Here is a 20,124-nt window from a genome sequence, read left to right on the forward strand (position 1 = left end):
CACCAGTGAACTCTTCACCCTCGTGCACAAGCCTTTACTGCCTTCCTTTCAGATATTACCACTCAGCCTAATGTTGCATTCCTGCACTAGTGACTGAAGCTTGACTGGTGCAAACTGCTGACTCTCACAGCAGGAAACTACAGATGGCCATGCAGAGAGTGTCTTCAAACACCTACATTATTTGAGGGTCTGCCTTCAGACTGGGGCAATACAATGGGTCGGTGGTTAACACAGAGTCATACAGCACAGAAACAGACACTGCAGTCCAACTCTTCTGTGCTGATCAGACATCCCAATCTGATCTACTCCATTAACCAGAATTTGGCCCAAATCCCTCTAAACCCTTCCTCTTCATGTATCTGATATAAAGGTTGCCTTTCAAATGTTGTAATTGTACCAGTCTCCACCACTTCCTCTGGCAGCTCATTCTATACAAGCACCATCCTCCGTTTGAAAACAATGCCCTTTGATTCCCTGTTAAATCTTTCCCCACACCCCTTAAACCTATACTCTCTGGTTTTGAACATGCCCATCTTTGGAAAATGACCTTGTCTATTCACCCTTTCCATGCCCCTCTGCTCCAATAATCTAGGGAAAAATGCCCCAACCTATTCATGGTTTGGAGGAGCCAGTGCTGGACAGGGGCAGACAAAGTTAAAAGTCACACAACACCAGGTTATAGTCTAACAGGTTTATTAGGAAGCATTAGCTTTCGAAGCGCTGCTGCTTCATCATGTGGTTGTGAAGCAGGACCAGAAGAGACACAATCTAAAGCAGAAGATTACAATGATCTATTGAACAAACCTAGATCGTTAAGTCTTTCATCTTTTAGATTGGGTTTGCTGTTTTCAGTTCTTTAATATGTAAGTCCCAGAACTTCTTTTAAATCACATTCTCCAGATAACCTAAGATTTTATCACAAAAGGTGAGTTTCATGAGTACCTGCCACGTTCATGGTGGGTGGTGTCCCCACGTGTAATGGAGGTATCGTGTCAACCCTCTGGCTGTCAATGCAGGCAGTCAATCCATGTTTTTTTTAAAAATTCCACTTTGGAAATAGAACCAGTCCGACTCAAGACTGGGATACATACATACTCTAACCTCATACCTTTAAGGCATTGTCTGAGCTGAAATGTCAACTTTTGTTACAAAACTTTAAGTTATCTGGAAAATGTGACTTAAAAGTTCTGGGATTTACATATTAAAAAACCAAAAACAGCAAATCCATTCTAAAAGATGAAAGATATAACAATCTAGGTTTGTGCAATGTATCATTGTATTACTGTAATCTTTTGCTATAAATTCTGTGTCTTATGGTCCTGCTTCACACAGAGTTATAGTCATAGAGATGTACAGCACAGAAACAGACCCTCCTGCCCAACTCATCCATACTGACCAGATATCCCAACCCAATCTAATTCCACCTGACAGCACCCAGCCCATATCCCTCCAAACCCTTCCTATTCATATACCCATCCTGATGAAGAAGCAGCACTTTGAAAGCTAGTGCTTCCAAATAAACCTGTTGGACTATAACCTGGGTGTTGTGCAATTTTTAAACTTTATCCAGCCTATTCAGTCTCTCCCAATAGCTCAAACTCTCCAATCCCCACAACATTTCTGCACCCTCTCAAGTTTAACAATATCTTTCCAATAGAAAGCGGACCAGAATTGAATTCAGTACAGTATTACATAAGAGGTCTCACCAATGTCCAGATGAGTTTATCCAAATGACAACTAGATGACCCAAATGGCTTGACCAATGTCTTGGAGAGCCATTAAAGTACATCCTAACTCCTATACTCAATGTATTGGCCAATGAGGGTAAGTGTACCAAACGCCTCTTTCACAATCCTGTCTACCTGCGACTCTACTTTGAAGGAACTGTGAACCTGCATCCCTCTGTCTCTGCTCGGCAGCACTCTGCAGGGCCCTACCATGAACTATATAAGTGCTGCCCTGTTTGCCCTCTCCAGTTTTCTTCCATTTGCCCACAAGCCTATATCTTGTTGATTTTGCTCTGAGCAATGTGTACAATCGCTACTTCACAACGGTTAGCAACCTCCGCCTCTGGGCATTCCCACTATCTGTTCCCCTCATTCTTATTCCCTCCTGTACATAACGTCAAAAACACCATTTTCCTGCGCCTTTCAGTCCTCAACAACAGTTAAGTCTGACTCTGCACCTTAACACTGACTCCTCGCAGGACTACATTACCCATGCTAACGTTGGACACCCCGCGCTTGCGCAGAACTGTCCAGCAGCTTGGTTGTCTGCGATGCCTCATGGGAGTTGTAGTTCTGACGTGCGTTCGCGCTCCGCAGCAGCTGGTGTCCAACGGTCAGGAGTTCGAATTGGAGCGCGCGAGAGCCCACGAACGACAGTCACGTGGTGCGGCTTGTGTTGTTGGAGTACATCTGTAAATACCGGTGGGAAGGGGGCGATGGTTCATACACTCCCTCAATCAACATCCTCCTCATTATATAAACTACCCCGATCCTGTCCATCAACTACTCCCAGTGATGGCTCTCCCATAGTCAAATCTGGCCGTTACTGCCCTACCCCCATTGGAAAGTTACAGAGATAGCGGCTGAAATCCTTCTGCCTATCAACTATTCACACCGGGATCCCCAGTTTAGAGAGCGGCACCATCCGGGCTGTTCACACTGTGGGGAGGTTACAGCTTCTCCCCACGTCTGCATGAGTTCCCGCTGGGTGCTCTGGTTTCCTCTGTCTGAAGGTCTGCAGTTTAGGTCGACTGGCCATGCTGAATTGTCCCTAGTCTTCAGGGATGTGCAGACCAAGTGGATAGGCCAAGGGAAACGCAGGGATACAGGAATAAACAGTGCAGAGATGATGGGCCGAATAGCCTCTATCTGCACTGTCGGGATTCTCTGATTCTTTGTGAGATCCATAATTTGACATGAGCATCAGTCATATGGAAGATCATTAGTTGAATAGCAGTGTTAAGTGCATAAACATTATCATTTCGATAGGAAACAACACTTTCATCCACAATGTAGGATCTCAGCTATCCTCTCAAATTTATTGAACTGCTGTTAAACACAAAGGAGTTCAAATAAAGTTCCCAAGAAGGTCACTGGAGCAACAAGTTTGAAATTGAAGCCCTTTCTGAGATGCTGTCCTCAGTTCTCTTCCTGTGTGCTCTCCACAGTCTCCAAAAGTAATCACAACTGACACTAAAGTAATCTACCAGTCACTATTTGCATGCCTTGAAGTCAGCAGCAACCTCCACCTTGTCAAATGGGTCAGTTATTTTTGTGGGGCCCGTTTGTGATTGTATGTTTTTGTTAAATTGCAGACATATTGTTTTTATAATTGAAACTTGAACACTGTGCAAATGTGCAATAAGGGCGGCTGGTATAACTGTTGGTGACTGCAGGTTAAAATGCTCTCTGGTTCTTTGAATGCGATTTTTTACGCCATTTATTTGTTCTCTTTGTGCTTTTCTCTCCTGTATTTTGGATTTCATGACAATACCTCCTCCATTTCTGTAAGCCAGATACGGGAATCTCCATACATTGCCCAAACCCACAGCAGAACCGATCACTGAGAGCAAGTAGTCAGTCTTCGAGGACCAGTTACCTCGCTCGACGTTCTCGTCACCTTCGTGCACACATTCACTGGTGGCAGCCTGGAAAAAGAGGAAATGTTAGAAAAACTCAGCAGGTCTTAGCAGCATGCATGGAGAGAAAGCAGAGTTAATGTTTTGAGTCCAGTGACCTTTCTTCAGAACTGATAGTACCTCGGAAGAAACTGTATAAAAGCTGATGACGAGAAATGAGGTAAAAACAATGACTGCAGATGTTGGAAACCAGATTCTGGATTTGTGGTGCTGGAAGAGCACAGCAGTTCAGGCAGCATCCAAGGAGCTTCGAAATCGACGTTTCGGGCAAAAGCCCTTCATCAGGAATAAAATGACGAGAAATGAGCCGACCAAGACCAAAGGGAGAGAAGGAAAGTTAGACAAAGGAATGGTTAATGGCAGGGAAGGGGGGGAAAATGATAGGGACAATGAGTAAATGAAATTTGATTGACTCAGTTCAAAGCAGCGAGGTCATAATTGGACCTACAATAGATAAAGGACGTTGTTAGTCGAAAGTGAGGACTGCAGATGCTGGAGATTACAGTCAACAATGTGGTGCTGGAAAAGCACAGCAAGTCAGGCAGCATCTGAGGAGCAGGAGAATCAACATTTTGGGCAAAAGCCCAAACCTGAATTGAAGTTTTGGGCAGATTCCTGATGAAGGGCTTTTACCCAAAACGGCGATTCTCCAGCTTCTCAGATGCTGCCCGACCTGCTGCGCTTTTCCAGCACCACGCTGAAGGATATTGTTAGCTCAGCTGGCTGGCTGGATGGTTTGCAATGCAAATAGATGGCCACAGCATTAATTCAATTTGTGCACTGAGTGTGGGAAATTGTTAGATTTGTGGCAGCCATTTTGTCACATATTAAAAGCCTGGAAACCATTTTGCATCTCATCTTCGTGCCTGCTTGCTAAAAGCCTGTGTTTTCCTATGCCCGGCTAAGACACTTGGCCTTGCAACTGTACTGATACCTGATAAATTATTCTCTTTGGATGGAGCTATTCTTCTCTTTGCAAGGACCTATTTGTCTACTAACGCCTGCTTATCAGCTACTAACCGACGCTGTCCAGACATTACGTGACTGAAGCTAATGACTGGGCAAGGTGCCTAGCTTGCTAATTATCCTGCAATTAACAGTTTGCTATTTGTTAATCAATTATGGAGGAGAAAGTGAGGTCTGCAGATGCTGGAGATCAAAGTTGAAACTTTATTGCTGGAACAGCACAGCAGGTCAGGCAGCATCCAGGGAACAGGAGATTCGACGTTTCGGGCACAGGCCCTTCTTCAGGAATGAGCAGAGAGTGTTCAGCAGGAGAAGATAAAAGGTAGGGAGGAGGGACTTGGAGGAGGGGCGTTGGAAATGTGATAGGTGGAAAGAGGTCAAGGTGAGGGTCATAGGTCGGAGTAGGATGGAGGCGGAGAGGTCAAGAAGACGACTGCAGGTCAGGAAGGCGGTGCCGGGCTGGAGGGATCAGGCTGAGACAAGGTGGGGGGAGGGGGGATGAAGAAACTGGTGAAGTCCAAGTTCATCCCCTGCGGTTGGAGGGTTCCCAGTCGGAAGATAAGACTCTCCTCCTCCGACCGTCGGGTTGTTGTGGTTTGGCGGTGGATGAGTCCAATGACCTGCATATCCTCGGTGGAGTGGGAGGGGGAGTTGAAATGCTGTGCTACAGGTTGGTTGGGTTGGTTCGTCCGGGTGGTCCAGAGGTGCTCTCTGAATCGCTTCGCAAGTAGGCGGCCTGTCTCCCCAATATAGAGGAGGCCACACCGGCTGCAGCGGATGCAGTAGATGATGTGGGTGGAGGTGCAGGTGAATCTGTGGCGGATATGGAAGTTTCCTTTGGGGCCTTGGAGAGAAGTGAGGGGGGAGGTGTGGGCGCAAGTGTTGCACCTCCTGCGGTTGCAAGGGAAGGTGCCGGGAGTGGAGGTTGGGTCGGTGGGGGGTGTGGATCTGACAAGGGAGTCGCGGAGGGAGTGGTCTCTACGGAAAGCTGATAGGGGAGGGGAGGGAAATATATCCTTGGTGCTGGGGTCTGTTTGGAGGTGGCGGAAGTGACGGCGGATGATGCGCTGTACATGGAGATTGGTGGGGTGGTAGGTGAGGACCAGTGGGGTTCTGTCCTGGTGGCGGTTGGAGGGGCGGGGCTCAAGGGCGGAGGAGCGGGAAGTGGAGGAGATGCGGTGGAGGGCACCGTCGACCACGTCGGGGGGGAAATTGCGGTCCTTGAAGAAGGAGGCCATCTGTGTTGTACGTATTTTGAACTGGTCCTCCTGGGAGCAGATGCGGCGGAGACGAAGGAATTGGGAGAATGGGTTGGCGTTTTTACAGGGGGCAGGATGGGAGGAGGTGTAGTCCAGGTAGCTGTGGGAGTCGGTTGGTTTGTAGTAGATGTCCGTGTTGATTCGGTCGCCTGAGATAGAAACAGAAAGGTCTAGGAAGGGGAGGGAGGAGTCCGAGACTGTCCAGGTGAATTTGAGGTTGGGGTGGAAGGTGTTAGTGTAGTGGATGAACTGTTCAACCTCCTCGTGGGAGCAATCAATTATGGCCTATATAATCACTCTTATGTGGCCGTTCTTCCCCTGAGGGAGAAAGTGAGGACTACAGATCAGAGCTGAAAATGCGCAGCAAGTCAGGCAGCATCCAAGGAGCAGGAGAATCGTCGTTTCGGGCATGAGCTCTTCTTCAGGAAGGCCCGAAACGTCAATTCTCCTACTCCTTGGATGCTGCCTGACCTGCCGTTCTTCCTCTGAGCCAAAATGTATTCTTGCTTTGTACGCTCTGAAAAATATAGTCAAAAACATCAACCCGTCGATGAAATTTAAAAGGCAAAATACTGCAGAGGCTGGAAATCTGAAATGTAAGCAGAAAATGCTGAGCCAACAAGCGCGAGAAGGGAGCTGGGTTCCCTTGTGGTTACGGAGGCTGGGAGACGCTGAGGCAAGGTTGTGTTGAAGGAGACCGCGCCGGACTTTGTGACTAATTCGGCGGCGTCTGCCTTGAGAGACTTACAGGGATCCCAATATTTGTTGCCTGTCTCAGTTTGTCCTGGTTTGTCTATGGTTTTGTTGTTTGCTTTATTGTTTGTTCTTTGCTTGTTTATTTGCTTTCAGAATAATGGGATCGCTGAACTCTAAATGCAAAAGAAGGGCTGCTCCCGGGGACAAGTAAATCTTAGTCTCGCTGAGCAGGGTGGCCTGTGTCTGGTTGCTATCGAGGAAAACACAGAAGCACTGTGGTAAATATGTTCAAATCAAGAGTAAGGTAGGGGATATCATCATCCTGCCGTCACCGGTCGATATCCTAACTTTGACTGTTCTGGAATGTGAATGCCTCGATACCCTTACAAGCAAGGAATAAACAAAAGCTAAAAACTGAGATAGGAACAAAATTGGAAAATGTTCATGACTCAACGCTGATTCTCTGCAGCTTGCAGAAAGGTTAACCCTTTGTGGTCTGGTTTGGATGCACATTTGCTTGTTGGTGATGGAATGTTTGTTTTGTTCCCTAGAGCTCGAGATCCAGGACTGTTTTGAATTTGATTTGCATTTTGGGAATTTGATTTTCTCAAAGTTAAGGAACCATCTGATTTATGAAATTAAATATTAACCCACCCTCCTTATAGACCCTACTGTCAATTTCTAACTAGCCACATTTTATGCTCACATTAAAGCCAATCTTATTTAAATTTGAATCAATTCAATATGGGAAAAGACAACATTACAATTTGACATCAGCATAAACCTGCTCTCGAATTCCCAATAGTTTCATACTCCTGCCAAAGGTCAATTTTACCCCTACATGTTGGACTAATGAAAGAATTGACTAAAGGAAGTATAAGCAGTAGCATTATAAATTCTGGCCTCAGGTGCAGAATCATTTTGTTCCAGGATGAGAACAGGTGTCTGCTTAATTTTAATAATAATCTAAACCAAACATTAAGGAAAATCACCTCAGACTCATTGATTGGAGGAATTGCATGAACTTTAGATAATTTAGTTAACTATTGTAAAATTGGAAGCATAAAGGTAGATCCAAAATATTCCAAACCAACAGTATTATTTTCAGAAAATGATACTTGCAGATTTAATTTTTGTTTCAGACTGGTTTGTTTCCACTTAATTTTAAAACTGTTTTATCTCATTTCATTGGTGATTATGGAGTACCAGTCATTACTTTATTCTGTATCAATTTCCCTCCCTCAGACAATTGAAGATTCAGTTCAACATTGTTTTGAAAAATCATGGAACAGATATCCTACTGTTAATGTGTCTTTGGATTCAGCCATTATTTGTGATTAGAAGTATTTTGTTACCATGTGAGTAGACAAGACCTTTTAACACAGCTGCAGTTATTTCACAGCCTATAACATTGTAAATGAGCAATGATTGGTCAGGACCGCTTAAGGAACCTGTCTGGGATTTAAATTAAGGGACTAGAACCAGGTAATTATAAATGGATTTGAGTTGGAAGCTATACAATTTACATTTTAAAATTTGGATTTAAGAAATGAATTTCTAGTTTATATTGATTTTTAACATGTCTTAAAATGTTTGCACCCTCAATTATGGGTAATTATTAGTTACTTTTAAAAACCAATTTTATTAGCCCTGAATATCACAGTCAGAATTAATTGGCAGGATCGACTGGTTTTATATGTTTAAACAGTCAGTGACCTGTCTCATTGCCTCAGTTACTTTGGAGCATGGCTGCATTAATTCATTGATTTAAGAATGGAACGATAAAGCTGATATCAGATGAAAAGATACCTTACCGAAGGAATTCAGTTGAAGGAATTATGCATGTGTTCAGAGGATAGAGGTATGCACAGCAGATGGAACTCCCAAAGGCTGGGAGATGTTCATAGTTGAGTGTGAATGGGAAGATGAAAAACAAACAGCGTAAGGCCATTAAGGTTGAGTATTTAAAGGATTAAAGCAACAATGTTGTAAAAAAGAACTTGCATTCTACTTGGTATTGCAAGCCTATGTCTGGCACACTGACCCTATTTGAGGAAGGGTTGATACTGATTGGTATGAGGAATAGCAATTTTATTCCAGGATACCTACTGAACCCCTAACATCTCCTGATTAGTCCCCAGCACATCCCCTGACCATTCCCCCCCCTCTACTGCCTTGTTAGGTTTTTGCCTCCCACCAACCCACCTCCACTCCTAGCACCTTTACTTGCCACTGCAAGAGATATAAAACCTGCACCCACACCTCCCCCCTCACTCTATCCAAGGCCCCAAATGATCCTTCCACATCCAGTAGAGATTTTCCTGCACCTCCTCACACGTCATCTACTGGGTCTATTGTGGTCTCCTCTCCACTGGGGAGACAGGACATCAACTTTCAGATTGTTTCATTGAACATCTCTGGGACACGTGCACTAAACAACCCCACTGCCCTGTGATGAAGACTTCAACTCTCCCTCCCACTCCAGCAAGGGCATGCAAGTCCTGGGCCGCCTCCAACACCAGATTCTAGCCACCCAATGCCTGGAGGAAGAGCACCACCACTTCCAACTTGGGACCCTCCAACCACACAGGATCAATGTGGATTTCAACAGGTTCCTGATCCCACGCCACCCCAATCCCAGATCCAACCCTCCAACCTGACATCACCACCTTGAATTGACCTACCTGTTGATCTTCCTTCCCACCTATCTGCCCCAACCTATCACCATCTTCATCAACCTGTCGCATTCCCAGCTACCTACACCCAATCCATCCCCTGCCCCCAACCCCACCCACATTCCTGATGAAGAGCATATGCTCAAAACCTTCCCTCCTGCTCCTCAGTTGCTGCCTGACCAGCTGTGCTTTTTCAGCACCACACTTTTTGGCTCTAATCTCCAGCATCTGTGGTCCTCACTGCCTCCCTGTGAGGGTTCTAGTCCAGGTAATTGTGAGCCATTGGATTTGTAGTGGATGATGGCTGATTTAGCTTTTTCCACCTGGAACCCAAGCAAAATATACAGTTTCTACCCAATGGAGTTGGTGTATTTGTTTCCCATTTGCCAGCAATCAGTTTGTAAACTGAATCCTCAAAGAAGCTTTGCAATTCACAACTAAAATTCCCAAATCATCCACACCTCTGTTTTACTTGAGGTTACTGTTTATTGTTCTGTTAACTCACCATGTCCTTTGGAGCATGTGTTTGATGGTAGGTCAGTGAGAGCCCAGATAAAGTCAATTCCCTTGATGATCCTTATGGTGGGATTGTAATATAGGTTCCCCAATAGTAAGAGAAATTGAGAAACAAATGTGCCAGGAGATCTCAGATATGAGTAAGCATAATAAGGTTTATAATGGGGATCTTAATTTTCCAGCCAGTGAGACTACCATAGTGTTAAAGATTTGGATGGTGAAGAATTTGTCAAGTGTTCAGGAGTATTTTCTTTATCAATATATGAATGCACCTACTAGAGAAGGAGCAAAACCAGACCTTTGGGCAATAAGTCAGGGCTGGTGACTGAGGAGCACTTTGAGTCTAGCAATCATAATTCTGTTAGTTTCAAAATGGTTATGGAAAAGGATAAACCTTTGGAAAAAGTTCAAGTTTTTAATTGGAGTAAGGCAAATTTTAATGTGGTGATACAAAAACTTTTAAAAAATCAATTGGTGTAGACTGCTCGCAGGTAAAAAGATGTCTGACAAGTGGGAGGTGTTCAAGAATGTGATGACCAGAGATATTTTGTTCCTGTTAGAGTGAAGGGTAAGGCTGGTAAGATTAGAAACAATGGATGAATAAAAATAGATATTCTTAAGAATAAAATCTTCTCAGATATGGGCAACTTTTATTCAATTGAATCTCTTAAATGAATATAAAGTGTAGGGACATTCTTGAGAGAAATCAGGGAAGGCAAAGACAGGATATGAGACAGCATTGGCAGATAAAGGTTAAGGAAAATCCAGAGATTCTGCAAATAGATTACCAGGAAGAGGGTATCTCGGGAGAGGGTAGGGCTCAGTATAGCAATGCAGCAGTGTGGTTTCATGATGTGTTAAAGCTTCTTTCATGGAATGTGTGCATAAGTGATCAAGCCAACAATTGTTGTTCATCCCTCATTGCCCTTGAAGTGGATTCCTGGCTCGAAAGTTATACAGGTTGATTATAAACTAGTCAGGCACATTGTAAATCTGGAGTCATATATTGGACAGACACAGTTCTGTATTACTAGTCTAATGCCATTACCACTACCTCCCCTTAAATTACACTTTTTTATTTACTTCCTCCAGTATAAAGAACATTAGTGTATACCAGGGACCTTACCAATTCCTTAAACATTCTACAGTCTTAAACTGAAGACCAGATTTTGCTTTATACAATGAATAGTATAATTACTCACCTGATTTTACTTACCAAGGCCCCTGCTCATCTCATACTTGCTCCATTTCCCATTTCCTGAATTAATGCTTTCCCTATGGTGTTCAAGAAAAGCGCAGCAGGTCAGGCAGCATCCAAGAAGGGCTTATGCCCGAAACATCGATTCTCCTGCTCCTTGGATGCTGCCTGACTGGCACTTTTCCAGCAACACATTTTTTCAGCTCTGATCTCCAGCATCTGCAGTCCTCTTTCTCCTATGGTTTTCAGCCTTGAATGCTTTAAAAACTCACCCATTTCATGCAGTTTTTCAATCCCTTGTCAGCTTGAGGTTGAAGATAGAGAAATAAAAAGGGTAGGGTGGGGGGTAAAATAAAAGCATCTCCTTCGCCTCTCTCAACTCTTTCTATGCTGCATAAGAGCATTCCATTCCATTAACTTGCCTTATTTATTCTATTGGGGTTCAGATCAGTCTCTTATTAACTGGTTTGCATAACTGCTTAAGTCAGTCATACAGCGTGGAAACAAACCTTTTAATCCCAACCAGTCTATTACTTAATTGGCTAATCTCACTTGTTGCGCAGCAGTGGCCTTAATTTGGTTGACTTGCCCTGCCATGATTGAATGGAAGAGCAGATTCAATGGGCTGAATGGCCTGATTCTGCTAATATATCTTATGATGTAATGGCCTTATCAAAGAGATTTCAGACTTAAAAATGGTAACTTTAAGTAAAGTGCTAAATTGCACACACGTTTTGCACTTTGCACCACAGCACCAGTCAGTGGCAATCAGTACTCACTCGCATTGAGTTACTTTCAAAAGTCATTGAAATATGATGTCTCGGAATCCTTGCTGCTTCTCCTAATTCTTGCATCATCTCCTGGATACCATTGCAGCCTGTCGCAGGAGTTGGTGCTCTGCTCTACGAAGATTTTTGAAAGGAGGTCACTCACTGAGGAAATAGCACGTTAGACACCGTCTGCAGGAAAAGAGAGAGGGGGACACAAGCTGTCGACACTGCAGAAAAATACTGTGAACTACATTTGCCGGAGTCCAAGTAGTGGTCTGAGCCAGTTGAAACCAGTTTGTACTAACCAAATTCTGTGCAAAGCAAGGCAAATGAAGTAATGCAAAAACCTATTTGACAAGGAGTAATGAGATAATGCTACCTCGGTCCCCTGGGCCAGGGCTGTTAAGGTAAAGAGATGCGATATGTGTCCGAGCCTGAGCCAGTGGGGAAGAGACAGACATTTTGAAAGAGATAAGGAAAAGAATAAAAAGATGACGCTCAGCCGTGGAGCCAGGGAGAACTCCAGAGTTCGACCATTGCAGAAGTGAACCCAATATCATGAACGTGATGATGACATCGAGAGTGAGAGGGGGAACAGAGCGCCTGGACAGCGTCCGTCCTCAGCAGTGCCAGAGGAGCCATGAGGGTGTACAAATAGGTTCTAGCTTTTGCTTTGTGACAACAAATATATAAGCTACACACATGTATTGTCTCAGACAGTAATAAAGTGACTCGTGAGTTACAAGAGAATTGATTTGTGACCTCCATACAAGCCAATATAACGGGAGCCTGCGATTGCCAGACTCCAAAATATTTTGGTGTCCCTATATGGGCATGAGGGTAAGTCTTTCCACTGAGTCGGTGGGAGACTCCAGTCAAACCAAATTGGCAAGGTACAGAGAGAAGAGGAACTCGGGGTTCGAGGGGATATCTCAAAGTGCTCAGCAACAGTGTATTCCAGTGAAAAGGAAGGACTGTAAGAAAAGGGGTAATCTGCCATGGAAAATAAGGGAGGCTATCAAATTGAATGCAAAGGCATACAGAGTGGCCAAAAACAGCATGAAAATAGAAGATAGAAAATAGAAGACTGGGACTATGGGTAATCCATCACTGTATTGTACAGACTGGGACTGTGGGTGATCCCTGACTGTATTGTACAGGCTGGGACTGTGGGTGATTTATTACTGTATTGTGCAGACTGTAGTTGGTGTCCAGGATCACCCACAGCCCCAGTCTGTACAGTATGGTCAGGGATTACCCACAATCCCAGTTTATTTAAAAGTAGATTTTCTTTCAAGGCTGAAGTATTTTGTCCTCTGTTTCAGAAATTTCAACTTGACTCACGTCAAGATTTCACATTAAGTCTTGTCAATTCACACAGAGGTAACCTTTGATAGTGACATGAGACATCCTGAGTTAAATAGTGTTATTGTGGAACATGAGATGAAATTGAAAGAGACGAGACATTTAAATAAATGCAACAAAAACTGTGTGTCTTAGAGTCAGACTGTGTAAGAAATATATGTGAGATGATAGATATTTGGAAAAACTCAGAAAATGAGAAGTTAAGAAAATGATAGCTGCAAAAAACAGTGATAAACAGAAAAGGAAGTCGGTGTGAGACACAATACAGGGATGGAGAGAGATACAAACAATGAACGCAGTCAGAAAGAACACAAGACACACTTATTGACAAGGTGAAAGTAAAAGTGAGACATGTGAAAGACTGTTAAATTCTGATGTTTCACTATTTATTTCTGACTGACTGTCCTGCTATTCCAGTGACTCAGAGCCATGATTCCTGCTGCTGCTTTCTATCCGAGTCTTTCTGCTGTATGGTCACAATGAGGATGGTCACTGAAACTATTGTCCATCTCTCTCCCTCACTCAGACTGACAGAATGAACAATGAACAGTCGGTGTGTACACTTTCCCCAGTAGAAGCTAACACTGTACCTTTGGGGGTCCTGCTGTATGTTTCACCTGCTCCCCACCAACTGAAGCAGTCTGCCCATGACAGGAGTGATTGGAAGGAAGCAAACAGGTAGTACAGACTGTCGCCAATGATGCAGTTGTACGAAATGTTGGACATTGTAATCAGAAGCATCATAGCAATCCCCACACCTGAAAACAGAAGAAAGAACACGGGAGTCTGGTTTGTGAATTATTGATTTAAAATAATGTATTTGACATGCATTTGGCTGGTCATTCAACCAAATTGGATTTTCTTTCAGTGAGCACAGGACAGAACAAGGAGACTGCCCTGGCTGACCACACCTTTGGGGAAATATCGGTTTTGTTTAATCGATTATGTTGGCTGCTTCAACATTCAGTGTCCAACAGTAAAGATTTCAAACAGGAAATGTTAATTATGTTATAGTTCTATGTCAAGATTACAAGAATGATGTTCCTTGTCTACACATTTATACGCCCTCTCACTAATTCTTTAGGACACCATTATCATTGTGAGTGGTGATAATCACACATGCCCAGTCTTAGGCCATAAGGTCATAAGATATAGGAGCAGAATTAGGCCATTCATCCCACTGAGTCTGCTCTGCCATTCAGTCATGGCTGATATGTTTTTGAACTTCATTCTCTTGAGTTCTCCCCATAACTCTTGAACCCCTTACCAAGAACCTATCTATCTCTGTCTTGAGTATACTCAATGACTTGGCCTCCACAACCTGCTGCATCAATGGGTTCCACAGAGTCACCACCCTCTGGCTGTGGACATCCCTCTTTATCTCAGTTCTGATGAGTTGTCCCTTCAACTTGAGGCTGTTCCCTCATGTCCCGTCTCTCCTACTAGTGGAAACATCTTCTCCAGGTCTACTCTATTCAGACCATTCATTATTCTGTAAATTTCATTATTCTGTAAATCCTTCTAGGCTCCATTGAGTCCTTAACTGTTACTCATTTGACAATCCCTTCATCCCTGGGATCACTCTTGTAAACCTCCTCTGGACCCCTCCAAGGCCAGAACATCCTTTGAGACATGGGGTCCAAACATTTTCATATATTTCAAATGCTGTCTGACCAGAGCCTTATACAACCTCAGTAGCATATCTCTGCTCTTATATCCTAGCCCTCTTGAAATGAATGTTAACGCTGTATTTGCCTTCCTAACTGCCAACTGAACCTGCATGTTAACCTTAAGGGAATCCTAAACTCCTACCCTTTGATTTGGTTTTCCAAAGCCTTTCCCCAGTTTGAAAATAGTCTTTTTTTCTATTCTTCTTACCAAATTGCATAACTCTCTCAATTTCCCACCCTGTATTCCATCTGCCACTTCTTTGCCCACTCTCCTCACTACTGTAAGTACTTCTGCAGCCTCCCCACTTCCTCAGCTCTTCCTGTCCCTCTACCAATCTTTGCGATAACTGCAAACGTAGCAACGAAGACCCCAGTCCGTTTGTCCAGATTGTTAATGTATAATGTTGTGTTCCCAACAGTCCTTGTGGAACTGGTGGATTTATCCCTTATCTCTGCCCTCTGCCAGTCAGCCAATCCTCTATCCATGTCTGGATGGGTTACTCTTTGAAGGGTCAGTGTAGACTTGTTGGGCCGAAGGGCCTGTTTCCACACTAATCTAACCATGTCAGGACCTTTCCCCTAACACCACCGGCTCTTATCCTATTTAGTAGCTTCATACATAGCTCCTGATTTAAGGCCTTCTGGGAATTCAAATAGATCACATCCATTGGTTCTCTTTCGTCTAACCTGCTCATTACCACCTTAAAGAATTCTAACAAATTTGTCAGACATGACCTACCCTCGATGAAGCTGTGCTAACTCAGCCCTACTTTACCATGCACTTCCAAACCCTCCACAATCTCATCCTTAATAATGGACTGTAAAATCTTACAAATGATCAAGATCAGACGAATCGGCTTATAGTTTATTACACAGCACCAAATCCAGAATTGCCTGTCCCCTGGAGGGCTCTGTCACAAGTTGCTCGAACAAATCACCTCGTAGACATTCTACAAATCCCTTTTTTATTGGATCCCCTACCAACCTGATTTTCCTCGTCCAGTTGTATCTTGAAGACTCCCATGATTATTGTAATTGTGCATCATTTTTTACATGCCTTTTCTATCTCCTGATTTATTTTCTGACCCACATCCTGACTGCTGCTGTGAGGCCTGGACATAACTCTCATCAGGATCATTTTTGCTCTGCAAACCCTCAATTTTCCAAGATGGCGACAGTGTGGCAGGGCTGCATGCAGACTCTTATCTAGAGCTCATCCACTTCCATCTACTTTTTAAAAATCTTTTAATTTATGCTCTTTCTTGATTTTTTTTCTTTTCATTTCTTTGGTGGGTTGGTCGGAGGCAACAACAGCAGGCTTTACACGGAGTGGTAGCAGCCTTCCGGTAATTGGAGGTGGCAGTGATGGCAGCAAGGACATTCTCCTGCTCCTCCAGCAATTGGAGACTGAGGTGATGGACTCTTCAAGGTGCCAGTGCTGGCATATTGGAGGACAGTGGCAGGAGCGGGAATCTTGGCATGGCAGCAGACTGGCCTGTCAGTGGAATGAGGCACTCCAGCTCGCAGTAGGCCCAGAGCGGGGACACCTGGTGTCACCAAGGCAGCAGCGGAGCAGGAGACTCCTGGCTGGAATCACGGGAGGACCGGAGTGGGAACTCCTGGTTGCGGGGCCCAACACTCTACCCAATATTGGAGGCAGCAGTGAGATGGGCCCAGCAGTGATGAGATGGCGCCTGAGGAATGGTGACTCCTATAACAGTGGGTTCAGTGCAGACAGCTGCAAGGTGGTGGAGATGGGCGAGTGACACAGGTGTGGCATCTCTCTCCAGTCTCCCTTTGCAAAGGTATATTCTAGCAGGAGATGTGAGACAGTCACAAACTCCCCCTCCTGAAGCCACTTTGTAGGCAGCATACGGTGGTGCAGAGAATCAAGGCATACGTGAAGAATCTCTCAGGTACTGCCCTTCTCACCATGAGCCAAGCGATGTTATGGCGCTTGTTGGAAAATTCTGGCGATGAGGCATTTTGCGAAATGACTTTGACAGTCTGCTGACTAATCTGTCCTTTTCCCACAGGGTCTTGAGGATACTACATACTGACCTCTTCCTAATTGACTTGTGATGAAAAATGTTTTGAAATTCTTCACAAAGGTCATACACAAGAGAAACCAATACTTGTCACAGATGTGGTCACATTGAACTTCAGTAGGGTCCACCAACTCCAATTTCATGCAGTTACAAGATATTGCCTAGCCCTGGATCTCGATTTTATTTAAAAAGTTCTTAATTTGATTTTTTTCAAAAAATTCCAACTGATCTTTTAATTTGTAACCTTATTTCCCTTATTTACCTTCAACCTGAAAGTAGCCAATAAAGTCAAGTTAGTAGCTATTATCAACCAATGAACTTATGCCTTACCAGTGATGTCACTCTGCTGTGTTAGGCCCCCAATCCTGCATTCCAATTCATCATTTTTATAAAAAACCTTACAAACTATGAGCCAAAAAGTCAATAGACAGCATGTACCACATCTAATAACGTGTATGGCAGATCAGAGTGCAACATTACTTTATAAGTTTGGCTTTAACCTTTGTCAGATAAGGGAGGTTTATTATTATTTATTAAATCATCACTATTACTTTTTTGAATTTGCTGTGACTGTATTGATAAAATAAACATTCACCTTGTAACATAGGCACAGCCCTTCACACTGCAACAGGCCCGAGGCTGGCAAACTGACCAAAGGAACACTCCAAGAAAAACAATGGTATCCCAACAAGAGCCAGCATGACAGAGTAAGGAATAAGGAATGCACCTGGAAAATAGCAGAAAGGATTTCAATTTTCAAGCTGAAACTCCATGCTTACACTGTGTGGGTTGGATTAAAATTTACCCTGAAATCTCTACGAATGCCCAAATTCCCATTTTGTGAATTTCACTCTCTAACACAATCAGATATCTTTTCAGGTCACTTTACGCAGTTATGTTGTGACATTTCTTATACATTTATCCTTGGTTTCCATCAATCCAATGATGTGGGTTGTGAAGAGCCCTGATTTGAGCAGGTTTGATGTACAAGCCTGAACACAGGGCCTGACTAAGGAGCCTGCTATTCTGAGGATTTCACACACTGTGCAGTAAATATATCTGATGTGGATGGCTCATGCATTCTAAACAATATCACTTGAAAATATATTCCAAATTAATAAATGAACCATTTACTTTGGTTTATAAATAGCCTATATTTGATGCATCACATTGCTAATTTTAAACTATTACCTTGACATATCTCCCTCTTCATAAGAAAATAGTATACAAACTTGTTAGCTGTGGGATTGAATTTACCATTTCACATTGGAATAGTTTAACCCTGCATTATTTACTGCATTATTTTTAGTGCAATAAACATTTGTTATTTACTGAACTACAATTTTCAGGATAAGTCAACAAATCGATCCATTTAGTTCTGCCTTTCTCACTCACCGATACTTTTAATTTGTCTACCATACCTCCTCTGTTTTTGTAAGCCAGGTAAGGAAATCTCCAAACATTCCCAAAACCCACTGCATTACCAATCATTGAGAGCAGGTAATCAGTCTTCGAAGACCAGTTACCCCGTTCCACATTCTCATCACCCACAGCACCATGTTCATTGGCGGTATCCTGGGAGAAAGAATTGAAATGGCAAGCTCAGACATTAATCTTTCTCAGACTAGATCTCAAGTGAAATATATAGTCACCACTCCCCACGACTATCGGAAAATTGCGCAGTTCTCTATTTAGCAGCAATGTCTGTCAGGTTAGAAACAGCCAGAGGTCCACAGAGAGTCTACAATTCACAACGACCAAAATCTACAAATCAACAGTATCTCTCATTGTCTTACATGGGTTTTTACTGTTTTGTTTTGTTGAAATACTCACCGTGTCCTGTGGAAGGTTTGGCCGATTGTCATTCAGTAAGAACCGAAATAAATGCCTTCGGTCCAGTTTCGGACATCAATGAACTATTCTTCCACTTGCACAAGAATTGGAAGTAAAATGAGGACACTCCTTTTGGCCAAAAGTCCTCCAACTTCTCATGAATGGATTATTCTTGTTGAGTCAGAAGTCAGCCTCTTACTGTGTTTCATAACAAGTGTAACTCTGCTTAGCTAATCATTCAATTTCCACATTAAACATTTCTATTGAGTTAAATGATTTGTTTTCAGAACAGTTACGATCAAAGTTCCCTGTCCTCAGAGTTTGGGCAAAGTGCTGGTTTTAAAAGGAATAGCTCCCAAGTGAATCCAAACCAAGTTGAACTTCAGTCAAAGAAAAGCTATCTAAGATTTCTTCTAAAAATGAACGGGTCTTCTCCCATATTAGAAATATTATTGTCATCCCCTGCTGCCCGAGTTCATTTTACATAATGAAATTTGAATTAGTTTTGAATGTGTGGCTGTAGTTTTGTAATCCTTATACAAGGTGAAATGTACATGGATTTGGGAAAAACATGATTGTGTGTCCATTGATCTGGCAGTCTCACCTCTCACCAAATGTTTAAAGTTGGAAGATTATAAGAGAGAAGTAAATCTGTGTTGCTTTCTTAGCATTCCATCATGAAATGTTATTGCCTAAAGTGTGCTTACTAAAGTGACGTGTAATAGTTCCATAGTTGGAAAAGTTAAGTAACCATTAAATAATATGGTTCCTACACTGTTGCCTCTGACTATCGTCAAGTCACAAATTGAAAGAGCAGCACATTAATATTCAAAAAGTCTTCATCTGTATTGGAGTAGGTTATTGATAGGGTAAGGCAATATTCTGAATTGTATGATTATATAGGGCTCTCTCAGTGTGAGATCCAGAGCTAATTACTGAAAAACTTACATTGCTTTCAAATGTTATTTACTGATCAGCTCAGCCATCTGGCTGGCTCATTAGAAGCTTTGCTAGGTGCATGATCTTTTGGCTGAATCACAAACACCAGTGGAAGTGTGATGATTGCATATAAAAATACAACAAAAAGTGTCTTTTCTTGTGCAAAATGCAGTGTCACCACATTCAGCGCCATCTTGAAAAACTGAGTTTAATGCAAATTTTACTGCTTTTGAGTTCATCTTTCCCTCTTCTTCTTGTTACACTCCACTCCTCCTCCATTCACTACTTGACATCAGCCAGGGTCTTTGTAACGGGCTCCAGGGTTTTGTCATTGGGCTCTGGGTTCTTAATTATGGACCCACCATTGCCACGTCTCCCACAAGCCTCTGTGTCTGAGCTGGAGCCATGGGCCTGGTCTCCTACATACTGCTTTCCCTACGAAGCTGCCACCAGTCATCGGGATCCTGGCTCAGGCCTCATCTGTGACCTCAGTGCTAGAGCCAGAGCCAGCCAAGGATCTGGGACTGCATGGGGCCCTGCCCC

General features: G+C 43.3%; 1 protein-coding gene and 1 long non-coding RNA gene across 2 annotated transcripts in view; both read right to left on the reverse strand.

Moving 5' to 3' along the window:
• The window catches only part of LOC148133727 (sodium- and chloride-dependent neutral and basic amino acid transporter B(0+)-like), a gene marked incomplete at its 3' end in the record, with an annotated part of 36,673 nt that extends 24,215 nt beyond the window's left edge, over nt 1-12,458 (reverse strand). The window contains exons 1-2 of the mRNA XM_087985757.1: nt 11,736-12,458; nt 3,502-3,655 (exon numbers count right to left, since the gene is read on the reverse strand). Coding sequence (XP_087841883.1) covers nt 3,502-3,655; nt 11,736-11,813 — 232 coding nt within the window. The remainder of the gene's footprint in view (nt 1-3,501; nt 3,656-11,735) is intronic.
• A 4,973-nt stretch (nt 12,459-17,431) lies between these two features.
• On the reverse strand, nt 17,432-18,855 carry LOC148133728 (uncharacterized). The gene is made up of 3 exons (XR_015756185.1): nt 18,643-18,855; nt 18,205-18,384; nt 17,432-17,536 (listed from the first exon to the last, which is right to left on the reverse strand). It is a non-coding gene; the product is annotated as an uncharacterized LOC148133728 (long non-coding RNA).
• Between the last annotated feature and the right edge of the window lie 1,269 nt (nt 18,856-20,124).

This window comes from Chiloscyllium plagiosum, unplaced genomic scaffold (genome assembly GCF_037043375.1).
Source record: "Chiloscyllium plagiosum isolate Xiang-an unplaced genomic scaffold, Cpla_swu_hap1 HiC_scaffold_221, whole genome shotgun sequence".
NCBI lineage: Eukaryota > Metazoa > Chordata > Chondrichthyes > Orectolobiformes > Hemiscylliidae > Chiloscyllium > Chiloscyllium plagiosum.